Source organism: Leucoraja erinacea, chromosome 6, assembly GCF_028641065.1.
Source record: "Leucoraja erinacea ecotype New England chromosome 6, Leri_hhj_1, whole genome shotgun sequence".
NCBI classification, from domain to species: Eukaryota; Metazoa; Chordata; class Chondrichthyes; order Rajiformes; family Rajidae; genus Leucoraja; species Leucoraja erinaceus.
In genome coordinates this window covers 73,616,598-73,638,796 of record NC_073382.1, presented here as the reverse complement: position 1 = coordinate 73,638,796, position 22,199 = coordinate 73,616,598, and the positions used below count along the sequence as shown (strand labels likewise).

Below are 22,199 nucleotides of genomic sequence, written 5' to 3'. Positions count from 1 at the left end.
TTGTAGTGGGGTCGCCATGTAGTTATAGGTTGTCATGGTAGTTGTAGGCAGCTTTAGTTCATCGCCTTTGCTGACCGGTCATTTTCATTGGCTCATTGGGGGAAAAAAACGTAAGCACGAGTTTTCAGAACCAAGGGTAACCGGCCGGTAATGTTAAATGCCCACCGAACTTCACAGCTGTGTATGACTTATTAAAAGTTGTCTGGTTTCTTATATGTGTGTCCCCCCCCCCCTCTCCCCCCTTCTTCCCCCCCCCCTTCTCCCCCCCTTCTTCTCCCCCTCCTTCTTCTCCCCCCCTTCTCCTCCCCCCCCCTCCCTCCCTTCTTCCCCCCCCACTCCCCCTCCCTCCCCCTCCTCCCCCCCTCCTCCTCCTCCCCCTCCCCCCCTCCTCCCCCTCCCTCCTCTCCTCCCCCCCCCTCCTCCCCCCCTCCCTCCCCCCTCTTCCCCCCCTCCCTCCCTCCCCCCCCCCCTTCTCCCCCCCCTCTTCTTCCCAGCCCTTCTTCTCCCCCCCTTCTCCCCCCTTCTTCTCCTCCCCCCCTTCTTCTCCCCCTCCCCCCTCCCCCCCCTCCCCCTCCCCTCCCCTCCTCCCCCCCCTCCCCCTCCCCCCTCCTCCCCCCCCTCCTCCCTCCTCCCTCCCCCTCCCCCCCTCCCCCCCCTCTCCCTCCCCCCTCCCTTCCCTCCCCCTCTTCCTCCCTCCCCTTCATCCCCCCTCTTCTTCCCCCCCTTCTTCCCCCCTACTTCCCCCACCTTCTTCCCCCCTCCCCCCCTTCTCCCCCCCATCCTCCCCTCCTCCACCCCCCATTCTTCCACCCTTCCTCCCCCGCCCTCTTTTAAAGGACTTACCGTGCACTGTACGAGCCGTCTTAACCTTCCTGTTCATCGCGGTGTGTGTCTGTATCACCTTGGCTTTGCACATTCACCGGCAGTCCGCTGAAGAATCACCTAAGTGGGACAGACCCATAAATCTCCGATTGAAACCAGCTATGTCCATGTCATAAATGCCTGGAACTGTGGTTCACCCTGGAACACAAATCTTTGAGAGGATATCTGGTGTAAAGGATCCTGAATGATCAAGTTGAAAGTATGTATAAAGAACCAGTTTCCACGAGTGAAGGGAATTGCAGAGTCCAGAGTTAAGATAATTATTCACTGAATGACAACAATATTTTTTTTGTGCAACGTCTATTAGATCCTGGAATGCACTACCTATCCATGCCATTTAAAGCATGTTAGATTAATACAACAGTGATGCCAACCAGGTGTTGCATGTCAACGAATATCACCACCATGATGGAAACCAGTGCTTGCGTGTCCCTGGAGAGGGAACACGCAGTGTCCACGGGGGTGCTGTAGGCCTTCCATGAACATTGGTCGCCGTGGGGAGTCGAGTGTATTGTTGTAAACTGCCAATATAGGCAGTCTTTGATCGTGTTACTACTCTGTATTTTTGTTTGTTTTGAATGAAAGCATTTTGTGTTATAAAAAATGAAAAATAAAACTGATGGAAACCAGTGGGTTCACACACCAGTGTATTGCCATTTCCCAAAGCTTGTTTTACATCTTTACATCGTTCCCAGTTTGACATTTTCAGGCACCGCAATGAAACATTACACTACATAATTGGACTTTAAGTCACAATTTGTGATATAGCAAGATTGCTGTTGCTATTAATTACAAACTTATATATAGAATGCTTGGCCAATCCCACCATAATTCCTTTCAATTTCATTAAGTATTTATTTATCATATACAGATGGTCAGAGGCATTTTAGAGGCCTTACAAAATTCATTAAATATACATGTACATTAAATATACATTTACTCCCACACAGATGGGCAGGTGATTACAAACCTGACTTCTTAAAGCCAGCACTCAATATCCGCCACAGTTTACCTTGCCTGAGACTTCATTACCCATGTGATCCGAGCATGGAGCCTTACAAGATCCTTGGCCTAGAAATTCATTGGTACTGATGGGATAATTTTGTAGGATCTCTACATAAAACATTGTGACTGTTTTGTGTTAAGCCACCAGAATAAAATCCAACAGCACCTCAGGCCCAAAGGTATGTTACCTTTGCTGGTTGCACTGTGTGCCAACAAATAGAAGATAGACCAAGGCCTCAGAAGGATGGTAGTGGGTGGAAGGGAGGAAGGATGTAAAGGAAACAATGAAGGAGCCCATTGAGTGGAGGTTTTGGTGCAAGACCAATGATATGCCGGTCAGTGCATCATCTGAAATGGGATCCAGATCTTATATATGGGCAGTCCTGAGTAGTAGTATCTGACATTTATTTCCACTCATTGACAAAATGTTTACATAATCCACAAATGTTCCAGTCTACCTCTTTCTGGAATAACAATTTCAAGCAATCCTGACATAATTAATGTCTGTGCACCACTCAAAACTGATCAGATAGGAAATACATTTGCTTCAATCCCCCGGCCATGTTGTGTGGTGCCTGTGAGATTGAAGCACAGATGGTGGTGGAGTCGTCCTGAATTACAAACAAGGTCGGCAATGTTGCACTGATAAGATTTGGCAGTGAGTACTTTGAATTACTTTGGACAGAAGTGTTTCAAGGATGATAGCAAAGTCCCTTTGGCAAATTCTTGCCATACACCATCTGCTGATAATTTGATTCTCTCCTACCTGTCCACGAACACTGACAGAATTCAATGTATTGTCTTAATCAGTGACAACAATTGCCAGCATCATGATTAAGAAGTGAAGCAAAGGAATCATACTGTATCTTTATTTACAGCTGTTAATGGTTTCGCCCAGTTAACTTTCCTTCAACTGAAGCTCGGAGCCAATATGCTAAACACTAGCTATTAGGAGAGGTTTACCTGCAGCCTCCAATGGTAAATGATGCACGATTCAATTCTAAGCAAATAGATGAAAAACTATGTGATTACCTGATAAATGCAGATCACGTAAGCAAGGCTGCTAACTGTTAAAGCAGTGGGAGTGATGACCTTAGATATCTTCACCTCTTAAATCTTGAAGTGCTTCAATTACTACTTGGGGAAAAGATTTTCAGGGCCAATTTTTGACCTTTGCTGACAATGAATGGTGCAAGCAAAATGGTGACATTGCTATTTTTGCAAACTTCAATGCCACTTGTGGATGTATATTGCCCAGTATCCAACAATAAATCTGTCATGAACCTTATGACAGAAAATAATCTGCACACACACTCTCCGTGCCTGGGAGAACTCATGGGTCAAGGAGCCTCTAAGATGGATTTTTTTTAGAGCAGTTTGTAGTGGAGCCTACACCAGGGAAAAAGTAATTCTGTATTTAGTGTTGTGTAATGAATCGGATTTGATAAGGGAACTCACGGTGAAGGAACAACCAGGAGGTAGCGACCACAACATGATAAGTTTTAATTTGAGAGGTAGAAGGTGAAATCGGTTGTGTCAGTTTTGTGGCTAAACATAGGGGACTACAGAGGCATGAGGGAGGAGCTGGCCAAAGTTGACTGGAAAGGGACCCTAGCAGGAATGACGGTGGAACAGCAATGACAGGAATTTCTGGGAATAATTTGCAAGATGCAGGATCTTTTCATTCCAAAGAGGAAGAAAGATTCTAGGGGAAGATTACAAAACCTACATCAAACCCAAACCAATTTGGAGTAGACAAGGGCATTCGATCTAATTTGAGATACCAGCTACCAAGACAGATGTGTACAGCAATTCATTCTTCCCCTGCCCAATTAAAGCATGGAATAGTCTTCACCCTACCATAGTTACCCAACCAGATGCAACTAAATTTAAGGTAGCCCTTTCTTCCCAAAAACCCTTTCTGGCTTAAGTCCTTCCTCCACCACCTCCAGTTTAAATTGCATTTGGAATATTTTGGAGGACCAAGAAACCAAGAACCAAGAAGAGGTGACCGTGGCTGACAAGAAAAGTCAAGGACAGTATAAAACTAAAAGAGAAGACATATAACAAAGCAAAGATTAGTGGGAATCCAGAGGATTGGGAAGCTTTTGAAGAACAACAGGTAACTAAAAAAGCAATACGGGGAGCAAAGATGAAATACAAAGGTAAAATAACTAATAATATAAAAGAGGATAGCAAGAGTTTCTTCATTTATATAAAGAGAAGAAAGAGGCAAGAGTGGACGTTGCTCCACTGGAGAATAAGGCAGGAGAAGTGATAATGGGGAATAAAGAAATGGCAGAGCAGTTGAATAACGTTTTTGCTTCAGACATGGGGTGGAAGTTAGTGGAGTGGCTATTACTAGGGAGAAGGTGCTTGGGAAGCTGAAAGGGCTGAAGGTGGATAAGTCACCTGGACCAGATGGATTGCACCCCAGGGTTCTGAAAGGGGGCATTAGAGATTGTGGAGGCATTGGTGGTGATATTTCAAGAATCACTAGTCAAGAGTGGTTCCAAATGATTGGAAATTTGCCAATATTACCCTGCTGCACAAGAAGGGAGCAAAGCAGAATAGTGGGAACTGTAGGCCGGTTAGTTTGACTTTTGTGGTTGGTAAGATTTTAGAGTCCATTATAAAGAATGAGGTTTCAGAGTACCTAGTTCACGATAAAATAGCCCGTCAGCTGGCTTTGTGGAGGTCTTGCCTGACAAATTTGTTGGAATTCTCTTTTTTTTTTTTTCTCTGAAGAAGTAAATAGCAGGACAGACATAGGAGAATCAATAGATGTTGTTTACCTATATTTTCAGAAATCCTTGATGAGGTGCCACACAGGAGGCTGCTAAGGAAGATGGGAGCCCATGGTATCAAAGGGCAGATACCTAGCATGGATATCAGGTTGGCTGGATGGCAGAAGGAAAAGAGTGGCAATAAAGGGGGCTTTTTCTGGTTGGCTGCCAGTGAATAGCAGAATTATGCAGGAGTCGATGCTGGGACCAATACTCTTCACGTTGTATATCAATGATTTGGATGTGGGGATTGAAGGCTTTGTGGCCAAGTTTGTGGATGATACATAAATAGGTGAAGGGGCAGGTAGTGTAGAGAAAGCAGGGACTCTGCAGAAGGATTTGGATCTGTTAGGAGAGTGGGCAGAGAAGTGGCAGATGGAACCTGGGAGCTGGTGCAAGATTCCCAAAAAGTTAATCTGCTAATCGAATCGGTAGTAAAGAAAGCAAATGCAATGCTAGCATTTATTTCGAGAGGGCTTGAATATTATGAGCAATTTTGGGCATCATATCTGAGGAAGGTTGTGCTGGCTCAGGAGAGGATCCAGAGGAGGTTTGCACGAATAATCCCAGGAATGAATAGGTTCATATATTGAGCGTTTGACGGCACTGGGCTTCTACTCACTAGAGTTTAGAAGAATGAGGGGGGACCTCATTGAAAAATACAGAATAGTGAAAGGCTTGAATAAAGTGGATGTGGAGAAAATGTTTTCACTAGTGGGAGAGTCTAGGACTAGAGGTCATGGCCTCAGAATTAAAGTGCTTTTTTTAGGAAGAAGATGAGGAGGAATTTATTTAATCAGAGGATGATGAATCTGTGGAATTCTTTGTTACAGAAGGCTGTGGAGTCCACGTTAATGGATATATTTAAAGCAGAGATAGATAGATTCTTGATTAGTACAGGTGTCAGAGGTGGGAGAGATTGAATGGTAATGATTTGATGGGCTGAATGGCTTAATTCTGCTCCTATCACATGATCTTATGATCCAAGAAGACAAAAAGTGCACATCAATATTTCAGGTCAAGAACCTGCCTCAGATCACAGATCTCATGTAGTCTAATGACCTGAAATGCCGACATACACTTTCTGCCTCCATCGATGCTGCTTGACCTGTTGAGTTCATCCAGTGCTTTGTTTGTGTTCCAAATGCCAGTAACTGACTTTTGTCGTCATGTCCAAGCACTAGTGTTTTGGATTGAGTTGCCCGGATTTAGCATTTAAAGTGACCTCGGCAGGTCTAGCATAAGGTCTTCCACCAAAATAATACTTAAACACAAAAAAAAAACATAATTCCTCTGATAGCGTCTAACTCCATACCACAAATGCTTTTCCCCTACCCTTTCAGCCTAACTGATGTGGTTATGTTCGATGGATAAACTAATGGAATTTCCACTTCTTCCCATTGGCATGCTGCCACCAACAAGTCAAGCATCACCAATATATCACCAATGAGGCACAACCCCATTCTTCATTCTGAAGAAGGGTCTCGACCCGAAACATCACCCATTCCTTCTCTCCAGAGATACCTCCAGTTCTGTTGAGTTACTCCAGCATTTTGTGTCTATTTCATTATTTCTGATCTTTGCCAATGTTGTTGGAGCAAGCTCACTCCACAACCGATACATTGTCTCAGCTCACTGCCAATAGTGAGGCATTAGTCTTGTCCCCTTTCCCTCCAACACCACATTTTAATTACAGGCTTGCAGGAAGATAAACAAATCACCTTCCAGACAGAACGAATCAGAAAAGTCAATGTACAATGTTATCATATTAAACTTCAATCTAATTCACCAGGCAATTAATCCTAATTTCATCTGGTACTTGGACTAAGTTTATTAGTTTTAATTTAGTTTGACTCCTCAAGACTCTAATTAAGCAGTTATTTGGTATCTCATTGTTCAGTACAAGATTCAGTGTTCCATTTATATCCCACGATGGGATAGATCAGTGGTTCTCAACCTTTTTTCAGTGATGTACCCCCTGTGAAATATTTTTTCAGCCAAGTACCCCCTAACCAGCGCAAAGTATTTTTGGTTGAAAAAAAAAAGACTTAAAACAGAGCACTGTGCCATCAGTGTCTGATTTATTAAACTTTGTGACTGATAAACACATACAAAATTCAAACATTTGAAAAAAAACTATTTTGAACATTTTAAATGTTAATAATCCATGACTAAATTTATTGCAAATATTTCTCATCACTAAAATGTAGTGATTCAAACTAATGTAGTGAAAACAGTGACCATATAACCATTTAAAACTATAAAATGAACCATTTAAAACTCCATAAATGTGCAAAACACTGCTCATTTGTAGTGGTCTCTCTTGAACTATTTGGAAATAAAAATATATAACTAAAAAAAAGAAAGAAATAATTAACTTAATTATAAATAAAGATTTGTGCACATAAAAATAATTATCAACATAAAGTGTCCTCCTTTGGGATCATAGTAAAGGTCTGAGCTCAAAAAGAAATCATTAACTTAATTTTAAATAAAAGCAGAAATTGCTAAAAATAAAAAATAAAAATATTTATCATCTTAAAATATCTTTTTAAGAATCAAAAAGAAGACTGACATCTTAACATTACAAACTGTCAACACTGAATATTGCATTGCTGCACTGAACTGAGTGTTTTTGCACTTAGTGAGACATTTTAGTGAGACACTTGGGCTTGTGCTTCACTGAGGATCTTTTTCATTCTTGGTGGCAGGGAGGCAATTGCTGTGATCAAGCTCTTCTGTTTCTCTGCTTTGTTTTGATCACAGTCATTGCAGAGAAGGAGGCCTCACATAAATATGTGGAGGCAAAGGGTAGTAGCTGCTCCAAAGCTTTCTGTCCCAGGTCAGGGTGCTCCTGCTTCACACACACCCAAAACTGTGTAAGTGTGAACATGGCAAACTTCATCTGGAGGCCACGATCAGATGACACTTCCAAGAGTTTTTCCTGATAGGTGACAGGGAGCTTGCTTCGGTTTGCTTTGGACAAGAGAAATGGGTTTCTCACCCAATCCAGCTGTGCAGATTTCTCCTCCATGTCAGGAAAGTATGAATGAAAATCCTGTATCAACTTGGTCAAATGTCCCACTATGACCAACTTGACTGGAGCTCTGTCCACATCCTCACTAGATAGAAAATCATCCAGCTGAGGAAAGCAGGTGAAATCCTCCTGTGCACAGGTTCTTCTCCACAGCTCTGCTTTCCTCAGGAAGTCACCCACCTTGTCATACAGGTTTAAAATGCTGGTGTCCTTGCCCTGCAGAGACATATTCAGTTTGTTCAGTTTGCTGAATATATCTCCCAGATAGCACAGCTTTGCAAGCCAGTCTGTGTCCTGGAACAAGGTGGCATGGGGAGATCTGTGCTCAATCAGAAAGGCGTGTACTTCGGATCTTAATTCCAACGGCCGGTTGAGTATTCTCCCTCGAGAGAGCCAGCGCACTTCTGTGTGCAGCAGCAGTTGTGTGTGTTCAGCTCCCATATTTTCGCAGAGGCGGCGAAACAGGCGTGCATTAAGTGGCCTTGACTTAATGAAGTTGATCACTTTAATGCTGCTGTTCAAAACGTCATGTAACACAGGTCTAATTTTCTTGGACGCCTTTGCCTCCCTGTGTATGACACAGTGAGTCCACATCATGTCGGGGTTTTCTTTTTTAATGCGCGCTATTAGTCCTTTCGCGCTGCCCGTCATTGATGCTGCTGCGTCTGTACAGATGCTGCTGCAGGATTTCCAGCGCAAACCGTTTTCACAGAAAGCGGCCTTGACAACATCAAATATGTCCTCTCCTGTTGTTTTTCCCTTCAAACTTTTGCAGAATAGTATGTGCTCATAAATGTCGTCAGTATCAACGTACCTCACAAAAGCAACAAGTTGTGCATTTCCACTGACATCTGTGGATTCATCCAGCTGGAGTGAAAAGGAGTCGCTAAGTTTTCCCACAACTTGCTCGACAATGTCTGTTCCCATTGTATCTACTCTGCGGCAAACAGAGTCATTTGACAACGGTACAGTCTTTAATTTCTCCGCTGCGTTTTTGTCCAGCATAGTCTCAGCCAGCACTACAGCCGCTGGAAGGAGCAGGTCTTCAGCGATAGTGAATGGCTTCTTGGCTTTAGCTACGAGCAAAGACACTGCACAAGAAGCCTCCAGGGCTTCCACATCATGTCTTGAGATGATCTGAATTCAGACAGTTTCCTCTTAAAAAAGTCAGGTGGATTACCAACGTGACATCCATGTTTTGTCTTAAGATGACGCTGCAGATGTGTTGGCTTCATGCTACTGTTAGCTAATTTCTCCCCACAGAAAAAACACAGTGCCTTGGGTGGGTTGCAACTTGTGGACGTAAATCCAATTAAAACATAATCTTCAAGATACAGCCGGAATTTTTCCGGCTCTGGTTTGGCTTTCGTTGCCACTTGTCCCTCCGTGTTTTCAAACGAATTGCTGCTACGCTTCAAACACGACTCCATCGTTTGAGTTGTGATTGACAGATAATGCCGGGTGGCATATGACAGGTTGGGTCGAACCATCCTGGAATGGGGGAGACGCTGGGTATTTAGGATAATGAAATTGAATAGCCTACTGAATATAAAATTCATTTTATGAACTTATACTTATATTTTCCTGAAATATTTATTAAATAATTATTTTTAAAGGATTTTTGCATGGATGCTACTTTTTAAATATATGTAGGCCTATATTTTAAAATCTCACGTACCCCCTGGAGTGCCTTCACGTACCCCCTGGGGTACGCGTACCCCCATTTGAGAACCACTGGGATAGATGGTCCTGTGTAGGAGGCTGCAATGAAAATCCATTCATGCCCATTTTAATCTCAAACTATCCATTCGTTAAATGGCCATCATTCCGCCATGTATTTTCATGGTTTTGATATCTCATGCCAAGGGTGACATTGATTGACCATGTCCAGTTGCCCTAAGCATGTGCTGAGGAGGGAGGGGGCCACAGCCTTCTTGAATTGGATTTGCTACAGCTGAGATGGCTGGGTCAAATTAGATTTTAAGCAGTTAAAGGGGCTGCCCCACTTTGGCGACCTAATCCACGAGTACTGGCGAGTATGCCCTCGACTCATACTCGCAGCATGGGCGACACAAGGTCGTAGGAGGTCTTTGTAACTCTCCTTCTTGCTCGAGAGTGGTCTCCGCGTACTCGAGGCCTCAGTCAGGTCGCGGCATTTTCTCAAAATGTAAAAAAATGCCCGAGAATAAAAAAAGGTTGCCATGGAAAAAAGCAATACTTGTTTTACTCGTTGGTTTAGTCGTCGTAGGTCGTCGCAGGTCGGCATGATAGTCATAGGTAATCGAGGGTAGTTGAGGGTAGTCGAAGGTAGTCATAGATAGTCTTCATCATAGTCGAAGGGAGGTCGAAGGAGATCGAAGGAGGTCGCCTTCACTCTCCACTATTCGGTGTCCAATTTTCCTGGTTAGTCATAGCTAGTTGAAGCTGGTCTTCAACATAGTCGAAGGTGGTCGAAGGAGGTCTTCTACATAGTCGAAGGAGGTCTTCAACATTACACTTTTTCAAACTCTCCTAAACTCTTCTACACTCACCAATTAGGTCGCCCAAGGGGGACAGGCCCTTTAGAATCTACAAAATCAGTGGAAGGCTGGAGTTACATGTAGAACAGATGGAATAAAGGCCGAGTCCCCCGAGTCATTCATGAACTAAGACGGATAATATTCCACAACATTAGAGATTACAGAGTAGTATGGTCAAAAAACTGAAATTACAGTCAAAGCAAAAGGAACATAACGGGCCTGTCCCATATTTTTCGGCAACTTGCTGGCACCCGTCATATTCACAGCAGGTGGCCGAAAATGTACAAAATGTTGAAAATCCAGCAGCAACCAGAAAAAGGTACGACTCTTTGTGCAACTACTCATGACCATACAGGCGTTACCCGCGACATTTGCCGGCAGTCGCTGAAAAAATCGCATAAGTGGGACAGGCCCTTAAGGTTTTCTAAGAAAGAAAGAAATTCCCGACACAGAATGTTTCCCAACTTCCCAAAACATTGCATTTCAATTACTTTTGAAATGAGTTACAACTCTAATGTAAGAATTGTAGCAGCCGATATGCACACAACAAGATCTGTTATAAAGCATTGTCTTAATGATGTTGACCAAGGAAAAAAAGTATTCATCCGGATACTTAGTGTCAGAGAGTCATACCGCTTGGAATCAGGCCCTCATCCTTGCCGATCAAGATGCCAAGTCTAAGCTTGTCCAGGTCAAGGGTCAAGAGGGTTTTATTGCCCTGAAATGGAACAGATATGTAAACATAGTACAAAGACAAAAAACAATGCTCCCAAGTCTATGTAGTTTGGAGCTTATTTGGAGGTTGTAGTTTTAATATCCTGATGGTTGTCGGGAAGAAGTGGCTCCTGAACTGGACTACAGTTTTCAAACACCTATACCTTCTTCCCAATGGCAGGAGTGAAATGAGAGTGTGGCCAGGGTGGTGCGGGTTTCTGATGATGCTGGCTGCCTTTTTGAAGCAGCAGCTCTGTAGATCTATTTGATGATGGTCAGTATCCATGATGGACTGGGCAGTGTTCACAAGTTTTTGTAATTGTCTTCAATTGCCGAACCAGGTTACAGGTGTTTGTAATTGTCTTCGTATTGCCGAACCAGGCCATGATGTAACCAATCAATATGCCATCTTTAGAAGTTCAAGAGTATATTCATCGACATACTGAATCTCCTCTTTACTTTAGGAAATAGAGTCTTTGATGGGATTTCTTCATAATTTCATTAATGTTTTACCCACATTTACCCACATTTGGCCCAAATCCTTCCAAATCTTTCCTACGTATTTTAAAAGTTGTTATTGTACCTCTCTTAATTATTTCCTCTGGCAGCTCGTTCCATATCCCCACCATCATCTATCTGAAAATACAGCCCCTCAGGTTCCTATTTATTCTTTCCCCTCTCATCTTAAACCGATGCCCTCTAGATTCTTGATTCTCCTACCCTGGGAAAGAAACTGCAATCAGCCTATCTATTCCACTCATGATTTTATAAACCTTCATATGATAATTCCTCAGCCTCCTGCATTTGAAGGCAGGGGCAGAAAACCCAGGGGGGCCAGAGGGGACATGTCCCCCCCATGTTTTAAGAGGTGGGGGATATCCCCCCCAAGTTTTTATCATCCGGATTTTAAAATCTTCGCTTTCTGCGAGACAATGGGGGCGGGACTGCTGATCGAGGGCGCCGATTGGACGAGAGAGACGACGGTCAGCAGGCAATGGGGGCGGGACATGATGATTCAGCGCGATGATTGGAGGAGGGAGGAGTGGCATAGACCTGCGCTTCATACGCAACCAGGATAGATCCCGGCCGGGTCTCCGGTGCTGTCCCGAGTGCCCCCCCCCCCACCCAGGGGTGGCCAGAGAGGTCGGGAGTCAGGCGCGAGCTGTACCCCCAGGCCCACAGCCAGCGCAGAGAAGCAGTGCTAAACCCAGCTCAATTCTGCCTGTCCCGCCAGGTTAACCTGCCTGGGCTTGCGTGACATATAGCCAGTGCGGAGAAGCAGCGCTGGTGTCCCGTCAGTCGAGTCAGGGCTGTAAGTTAACCCGGCGAGACAGGCAGAGTTGAGCTGCATTTAGCGCTGGATTGAGCCTCCGAAGCATCGTGCATGTGTGTGTGTGTGCGCATGCACGCAGGGCCGCCAGAAAATGTGTGTTCCCTGTCCCCCCGATCCCCTCCATATTTCGATAGCGAGTTCCTCACCAATATCCTGTACAACTGCAACATAATTCCACAACCTCTACAACTAGGTTCCCCGACTAATGAAGGCCAATATGCCAAGAAACCTTCTTCACCGCTCAATGCCCTGCGATGCCAGTTTCAGGAAACTATGTATTGTGCTCTGAGATCTCTCTGCTCGTCAAGCCTCCAGGATCCTACCATTCATCATGACGGTCCTGCCCTGAATTAACTTCATAAATGTAAACTCTGACACTTATTTGCATTAAACTCCATTAGCCATTCCTCATCTCATTTGCCCAGCCGATGTACTTCAGCAAGACCAAGCGTAGACTCGGCATGCATTTCACTGAACACTTACGCTTGGTCAACCGAGGGCAACTGGATCTTCTAGTTGTCAACTATTCTAACTTCCTGTCCCATTCCGATACTGACCTGACCATTGCCAAAGTGAGACCTCACACAAACTGGAGGAAGAGTACCTAATTTTCTACTCACATTGTTTTCCTCATCTCTGGCCTTTGTCCAAACATCTGCCCATTAACCCCCCCCCCCCCCAACCCCCCCTCACCTTGCCTCACCTATTACCTGCCGTGCTTTGTCCTGCCCCTCCTAGCTTTCTTGAACCCCACACCTCCATTAACCCCACACCCCCACCCTCATCACCTACAATCAGTCTGACAAATTGTCCCGATGTAAACCATCACCTATTCATGTTCTCAAGGGAAGCAGCTTGACCTGTTGAGTTAAGGGTCCACTTGGTGATTTTGTCGGCGACTGCCGGCATCATTGACTGACGTATCAGGTCACCGAAAAAGGTGGTATTCCGGCGTGACGCGGCAGTGACGTGGCGTGATGACATATTGACACGCATTGTTTCCTCAAGTGTCGCAACATTTTTTTGTCGCCGCTGGAGTTTGAAATGTTTTAAATCTTTCGGCGACCCTGATACGTCAGTCAATGACACTGGCAGTCGCTGAAAAAAACGCCAATTGGGACAGGACCTTTACTCCAGCACTTTGTGTCTTATTTCATTTACTATAATACCACCTATTTCAGTGTTATCTACAAATGCATTAATCAGGTTTTGTGCATTCCATTGATATAAATGATAAACAGCAATTAGCCCAGCACCAATCCATGATGCACACCGGTAGTCACAAGCTTGCATTCTGAAAAACAACCTTCTACCAACACATCTCTGCTTCCTACCAATTGTGTATCCAGTTAGCTGGCTCTCCCGGAATCCTATACATTCCAAACTTCCATTGCAGCTAACCATAAGAAACCTTTTCAAAGGCCTTGCTGAAGTCTGTATAGACTATGTCTACTACCCTGCCCTCATCAACCTTCTTGGTTACTTCTTCAAAATACTCAATCAAATTCATGAAAAACTTATGAAGATAATTATGCAAATAACATGTTTGGGTCCTTGACTGAACCTCAATTTAACACCTCATCCGAAAAATAGTACCTATGGTTCTAATATGATGGTGATGGTACTGTCTTGCGGATAAGTGTAAGTTAATTGAGCCTGAGCGTTAAAAAATTGTTTGGAATCTGGACAAATAGTTTGCATTCTAGAGGGGTTATTTTCCACTCATCTAGTATCATTAAAACAGATCATCGGATTATTATCACACTGCTGTTGTGGAAATACGATGCATTTCCCCCCTTGATATTTGCCTCATTGAGGAAATCAATTGCAATTTTTCCCTTTATGTTGTTTGTTCCTACTTCATCAAATATTTTTGCTCTCAATGGGACCTTTGCTTACCCTTCTTAATTCAAAGGAATGTATATCAAATTGATGCAACCTGTCTTCAGATGAAATTTTTAACTGAGGCCTCGATAACTCTCTCAGGTGAGATGAAAAAATGTTGCGCAACATTATTCATTATATAGTGATTCTTCCTGGTGTGCTGATCAAACGGGGATTTGCCTGTACTCCATTAGCATGCTGTTTTAAGATATTTCTGTGTCATTTTAGAACATTTACCTCCAATAGAACTCCCTGTACTGCACAAGGTATCATTGTAGATGACAAGCAAAGGTACCTAGAGCGGGCTTGGACACACAACCTTCAACTGGTTGCTCCTCATGGAGTCAATAGTGGCCAACTGATCTGATTAAGATGAAGATAATATACAAGAAAGGATAAGGAGAAAAGAAGATACAAAATAAGATCAGAACTCCTTTTAAATATACGGTTGAAATTGATGTACCGCATACCTGACCGGAAATAAATGTGTGTATGTTTCCGCATGTTTGACATTAAAAATAAGTTGTTTTGTAAACCCAGAAAATCAGATTAGAGCAATGAATTTTTATTCCACCTATTAATAGCACAGTCTACCTTGCAGCAGCCAATAAATTATTTATTCGCTTCAATTTTGTAAGATTATTGGTAATAAGAAAATACACCATTTATTCTCCCATGAAATGAGAGAAATTTGATAAATTTGCCGCTGTTAGTGAAATTGCCAAACATTTACATTCTAAAACTGATTAAACTGCTCCAGAGTTTTGGAAGGAGGCACATTTTCTGAATCTCATCCATTCAAAGTTCTATTTCCGTGGAAATTTAAAGCATTATTTTATTTGCAGGAGTGTTCATTGGGCAGGTTTTTACAAAATGGAGGATCCTGGCCAGGTTTTCCTGGTGCACACATGTGCCTGTACCAGGAGCAGAGTGCTGGAATACTTTCACCAGAGGTATTCAGATGTACAAAAATATGCTTCAACAAGAATTTAAACATTTTGCTCTGAATTGAAAGGAAATAGTCTTTGTGCAGCATTAGGCATTTACAGGACTGAAGTAATAGAGAAAGACTTCACTTTCAGGATGATAGTTTGGTAATTTTGTTGTAGGGCAGGGTGCTACAACTTCCATCTTGGAATATAAAGCTATATGTCAAAGTTAATTCAGTCAAAATCATAACAAAAAATAACAGCATTATTGAAAATAATTTGTCACTACATCTGTTTTAAGAATTTCCTTCCCTATTCCTAATGTAGGTCTTCAAAGCGATGAAAGGAATTGACAGGCTAGTGAAAAGATGATTCCATTTTGATGAGGTCAAATCTAGGAGTCTTATGTTTAGAACTGTCATTAGTAAATTAAAAAAGAATTTAGGAGCACTCTCTTTACCTTTAGATGGTTGCAATGTCGAACTAGTGCTATATGGGGGTTGCTGAAGTCATCAGCATGGATGCTGATGAAGGGGAAGGTAGGCATGTGTGAAGGGCAAAGAGGAATGATACAAGGAAGAAGGCTTTTGTGGATCAAACACTCGAAAGGACAAATGTTTATATTTTGCTGCAAATCATATGCAATTCTATAAAATTCTGAATGCAGACATTTTCTCTGTTACCCAGATACCTTATTTCCATTTTGGCAAAGAAAATACTTAAATATAACATTTTCGGGGGTAAGGATTAAAGGAGGGGCCAGATCACCAGTTGCCAGAAAGTTGGTGGTGGACCTTTACAGATGCTTGGTCACGTTCTACACATAAAGAGAAATAAATTAAATTAATTCTAAACTAATCTGTGAAAATAATACTTCAGTGAGCAATTGGATGATGATTCACACAGAGAGTGGTGAATCTCTGGAACTCTCTGCCACAGAGGGTAGTTGAGGCCAGTTCATTGGCTATATTTAAGAGGGAGTTAGATGTGGCCCTTGTGGCTAAGGGGATCAGGGGGTATGGAGAGAAGGCAGGTACGGGATACTGAGTTGGATGATCAGCCATGATCATATTGAATGGCGGTGCAGGCTCGAAGGGCCGAATGGCCTACTCCTGCACCTAATTTCTATGTTTCTATGTTTCTATGAAACGAGAGTAAATCTGAGGTCATCCTTCTCGGCCCCTCGGACTCAATCAAAATTATAGCGGGCAGCCTTGGAAGCCTTACCCCATTACTCAAACCTCATGTCAAAAACCTTGGCGTGATATTTGACTCGGCATTGAAATTTGACAAACAAGTCAATGCCGTGATAAAAGCCAGCTTCTTCCAGCTTCGGACGATAGCTAAAATTAACCAATTCCTCCAGTTTGATGACCTTGAAAAGATCATCCACACATTTATCTCCTCCCGCCCAATTACTGCAACTCCCTTTACACTGGCATCAGCCAATTTTCCCTGTCCAGCCTGCAACTGGTCCAAAATGCCGCAGCAAGATTCCTGAAGCTCTGTGATTTCAAACCGTGTAACAGTTCATACTTCACTCGCTGCCGAAGTCGTTCAAGGGAGGAAGTATGTTATCGTAATCAACCATGAATCTGTTTGTAAAACAAGTAATTGTGTTATTATCAATAACAAGACAAAAAATGCTCCGCCGGGCTTAAATTATATATTTACAGATTCTAATGCTATTTCTGCAACTGATACAGGTTCTGCCAGCAGCTTGTTACAAAGTTTGGAACGTATACTCCCTAGACCACCCCGCTGTAGCCAGGATGTGGTCCATAGGCACGTCCATCCTCTTAGTCACTGACGTGGAAGCTGCTCTGGTGGAATAAGATTAGTACACGTTAGTATTTACTCCAGCAACTCCCGGTACCTGCTTGAGCCACTAGATAGTTTAGCTCGTCACCCAACCATGAGGTTTCCAGTGGCTGACCCATAAGGCTTTTTCCTCTCCCTCGGGTATTTCTTATTGTGTTGATGTAGTTCACTAAGTGGGTCATGACACATAACCGTGGTTCAGGTGGGTATGCCCGGAATTCCATGACTGGACCTGATGTCCCTGGTCTGCTCTGTTTGGCCAGCCCTTGAGTGGAAAATGTGACACTGTTATAACCATGTTGTCTAACCGCAGTAGATGGAAGAACTGGCTCTTTATGCTGAGGTAAGGCCATCAGCATATCCATCTTCAGGGTAGGCTGTTCCAGGGTGAGGGACCTGGCTGGTGATCATCCCCTAAGGTACGTCAGGACCTCACTGACATCCCAATTTGGGTGTACCTAGTTCTGAATTGAATTGAATTTCCTTTATTGTCATTCAGACCTTTCAGTCTGAACAAAATTTTGTGCCTGCAGTCATACATATAATAATACAATAATAAACAACAGAACAGACAGTAAACACAAATTAACATCCACCACAGTGAGTCCACCAAGAACCTCCTCACTGTGATGGAGGCAAAATCTTAGGGCTGCAGTCCCTTCCTTCCTCTTCTCACTCTGCGCTGAGGCGATACCCCACCGGGCGATGGTAAATCAGTCCCGCGGCTCACCGAGCTCCGCTAACGGGCCGGTTCAAACACCGCGGTGGTCGAAGCTGCCGCCCTGCAGTCCAGCGGACGCAGCTGTTGACGGAAGTGCACTGGCCCGCGGCCAAACCCCGGACTCAGGCCGCCGCCGCCAGAACGCCGTCTCAGCCACCGGAGCACCGTTCCAGCCCCGAGCCGGGTCGCCCTCATGTGAGCGTCTCAGCCCCGCACTAGGCCGCCCTCACGGGAGCGCCATTCCACCCTCGAGCTGGGCCAACCTCATGTGAGCGCCGTTTCCCTCGGGCTGGGCCGATCCAACGGGAGCGCCGTTACCCTCGGGCTGGGCCGCCCACACGGGAGCATCTCAGCCCCTCGCCAGGCCACCCTCACGGGAGCGTCACAGCCCCTCACGTGAGCGCCGTTCCAGCCCCGAGCTGGGCCGCCCTCACGGGAGCGAGCCCAGGGCGAGTCCTGACAGTCTGCCTCCGGAGCGTCGAGGTCACCAGCTCTGCCATTAGGCCTCAGCGCCGACGGAGGCAGAGAAGGGGGATATGACAAAAAAGTCGCATTCCCCCAAAGGGAGAGACAGCAAGCCCTGTATCAACCCCCCCCCCCCCCCCCCATGGGGAATGGGATTGAATATACCTCTCCTGAATTTGATCACCAGTGGGTGGTACCCTTGCCCTTGTCGTGGTGCCAAAGTTGAGTAGGCTGACAGAGTACTTCTGGCTATATTGATGGCGCAGTAGCTGAGTCCTTCATTGTGGTGAAGGCCTGCCAGGAACTCCAGTACAGGTTTTGTTGTAGTTGAATGTGTAGTTCCTGAGTTTGAGCAGTATCTTCCCAGGTATGTTCCCTAGTGGATATGCGACGGAATGCTGTCATCATGTTGATAGTGCTGTCTGATCCAGGCCCAGCAGTGGGTTTTTTTGGGGGGGGTTTTCCTGCAACCCAGTGGTTTATCGTGGCATGGATGGTTTATGCCTGAACTGGGTGGGTTGTTGAGGACCACTGGGAACCAAGACTGTGGGTTTAGTCCACTGTATTTTGCGTAGTATACGACTGATGAGGCCGTAGTACCTATTGATGAGGTAGAAGAAAGGGAGAACATAGAGATTAGGTCCCCCCCCCCTCAATACACGGGAATGTATCCATGCCGCTGCCTTGAGTTTGGTTTCATGCAACATACATTGGTACGTGGCGATTCAATTGGAATATAAGGAATCGATATCTGGTGTCCATATTGCTTTGTAATCTCAGCAAATACTTTTGGTTTAAATGTTCGTTTACAGTATTTAGCTCACCTGATAGGTAAGTTGCTGATGGTCAAATATGTTTGACGACATACGGTTACCAATTGTTAAATAATTTGTCACATAATATCGATTTTTATTCCGCCCAAGTGGTTAGGTATATGCCACCACTGTGATGTTGTTAATTTATAAACGAACATGCAAAATGGTGCACTATTGAACAATATGCTTTACCAATAGTAAGTAAGTAAGTACGTTTTATTTATATAGCACGTTTTAAGTCAACTCGCATTGACACCAAAGTGCATTACAAAAAATAGATAATACGTTTGTATACCATAGAAAAAGGTTTAACAATAAGGAAAATGGACACAACACATATAGAGTTCAACACAAACGTCCCCCCACAGCAGAAGTGGGGAAAGAATGTTGTCCTCCTCCTCTGAAAACCCCCAAGGTCAGGCCCATTTGTGGCCTTGTAGCCAGTCCGATGAATATACTCAATAGAACATACTCAAATTTCTGACTAAGTTTAATGCCCAGTGTCTATAGTGATGACAACTCCAGATTAGTCCATTTGCCACCATATTCTAGGTATGGGATATAGTTTGAACACTAGTATCTCAGCTCATTGGAAAGGTACAATGTTCAGTAGCTGGTAATGCTGCTACTAATCCCAATTACTCTTGCCACGCAGTTGATAGGTGGTTAATGTTACCGTAACTGATAGCATTAATGAATACCAGATAGACAATGTTGTGGATGGGGTCAATGTAGATCTGGATAATATGACAGAGCCCAGGTTAAATAAATTAGTAGCTAATGCTGCTGATACACCTATATCCAAGGATGGTCTGTAGTTAACATATAGACATGCCATTACGAATGTTCCTTAAAATGTCAGGGCTGGTTGAAATTCTGGAATAGCTTCGGCTCATATTAGCCAAGTCAATAATAAGTCAACTCAATCAAGTCAAGTCAAGTTATTTGTCACATACACATGCGATGTGCAGTGAATGAAAATGGCAATGCTCGCCATGGTTGCCCCATCCAGGTAAATTGAGGTATATCTGAAATCTATATGAGAGGGTACTGAATAGTACACATCTTTAAAGTCGATGCCTACCATAAAGTATCCTTGGAATCCATGGTAGCAGTTACAAATTCCATAAGTGGGTATACCTGATGAATACTCAAGTGGTGTCTCTCCCAGATGCGATAAATGTTTGTTTCAAAACGCTAATATAACACACTCATTTGTTGGATGTACAAAGTTGAATAAATTTTGGAGTGATATATTTGATATATTTACAAAGATTTTCAAGTCAAGAATAGAACCCAAAACGGAATGGATTATATTTGGAATAATAGGAGAAGATACCAATTTAAATAAAGATCAAAATGTTTTTTTTAATTATGGGTTAATAATTGGAAAGAAATTGATACTTAAATTTTGGAAAAATACAACCACACCAACTGTTAAAATGTGGATTAGGAATATGATGGACATAGCACGCCTTGAAGAAATGAGACTCCGACTAATAGATAAATATGACCAATTCTTAAAGAGTTGGTCTCCTTTCATCGACTTTTTGGAATCATGTGATGCAGCGGTGCCGTAAGGATTGCTGATTTCAGTTCATGACGTGGATAGAGCTACATCTCCGAATACAGATTTGAAAAATTCTCTTTTAAGGGGCCTTCTCTTCTATTTCTACTTTCCACTTTCTCTCTTCCTTTTTTTATTTTTTATATACATACTTCACGTTTTTCTACTCTCTACCATCTATTTTTCCACTTTTTCCCCTTTCTATTGTTTTCTTTTTTTTGTTCTGCTTACTTCCTTCTTATAACATAAAACTAGAGGTTGTACATAGAATGGATTACGGTATTACATAGTTGGCACCTAAAATTAGGTGCCACTGTACTGTTTTGTGCTGTATTAACTTCTAATAAAATAAACAAAAACAAAACAAAAAAAAAAAAAAGAAAGAATACTCAAGTAGTTTTAATCAATAATGGTGCGACATTCACCATCTTAGGGTTTTTTGGTACCAAAGGCTCATATGAGATTTCTTAAGACCCCTGGTATATCTTTTCCAGTAGCTAGACCCTCATGATTTTATTGTGGAAGGGTAGACCCCTTGGGGTACATGCTGGACTGGTGGCAAGATATTAATTCTATTCCCCCTTGAATATTTTTTGGTATATAACTACCAAGAGTGATAGCTTCCAAACCAGGTGATTCCCCCCCCCCCCCCCCCCCCCCCCCCTGTTAGTACAAACCCTTCACCTTTATGTGATGGCAGGAACCATACTTATCTGTCTTCCCTGTTGTTTGGTGGTGTGTTCATTTCTTCAGTTTCTGGTTCCTTGTCTGTCGGGATGGTGTTTGTTGGGGGATGGCGCATTTTCCATGGGGCCCGCTCTGGGCCCTGGCCTAAAAGGCTTACGGGATTGGCATGCAGGCCCCGAGTTTTCACCAGTACCAACGTAGACGCCTCCTGGTGGACTGCGTAGAGGTACTGCTGTCTGGTTTAGTGTGGTGCTCATTCCAGACCCTGCCCTCATGAGCCGAATATTTTTGGACACTTCGTCCAGTTTTTTAGGCTTGGTTTGGTAACTTGCCAGATAGCAGGATCTGTGGTTGTGAGGTCGGCGTTCTCACAGTCCTGTGAATTTTATAGGTTGAGGGCAGGTTTGCGACTTTCCTTGAGAAGTTGAGGAGCATACTGTGAACAGTAGGGTCAGGTGTTTTGCCATACTACCCTGCCCTTCTGGAATGAGCATGCGAACATGATAGCTAACGTCAGGGTATCAAATGCAATTTAAGATATTTGGGTTTTAAAATGCCTTGCTCAATGTGTCCCCCAATAATGGTGGGCACTTTGAGTAAATGCAATTTAGGGGAGGCGTGATGAAATCCAACGCCTCAGGACTACCTGTCTTGGAGAGGTTTTTTGTAAAAGACAGGTAGTAGGCTGGCCGTCAGTGAGACTGAAAGGCCATCTCGCTCGTGGTGAAGCCACGTAGCGGCCACACCCAGCAGCTCTTCCTGATCCTGTACCTCAAGCATACTCCTGATGTTGTTCAGCCAGTGACCCCTCTTCTTGACCAGCCCAGCTCTGGTCGCCATCAATCCCTCGACAAGGGAGATGACCAGTGCTGTAGCACTGGAGCGGGAGTGTTATGCTCCCTTGGTGGACTTGCCACTGCTCCTGAGGCAAGTCTCACTGGAGTTTTATACTCCATGACCTTACTCAGGCTTGGAGAGCAGACACTTGCTGGTTCTGTCTTCTGTGTCTGTATCCAGCCCGAGATTTGCTTGCT

At 43.8% G+C, this 22,199-nt stretch overlaps 1 protein-coding gene across 1 annotated transcript in view; it reads right to left on the bottom strand.

Annotated features, from left to right (window-relative positions):
* Positions 1–7,401: 7,401 nt before the first annotated feature.
* LOC129698433 (SCAN domain-containing protein 3-like) overlaps positions 7,402–22,199 on the bottom strand; it is a 38,817-nt gene continuing 24,019 nt past the window's right edge. The window contains exons 2-3 of the mRNA XM_055637576.1: positions 10,863–10,947; positions 7,402–8,786 (exon numbers count right to left, since the gene is read on the bottom strand). Coding sequence (XP_055493551.1) covers positions 7,402–8,786; positions 10,863–10,947 — 1,470 coding nt within the window. The remainder of the gene's footprint in view (positions 8,787–10,862; positions 10,948–22,199) is intronic.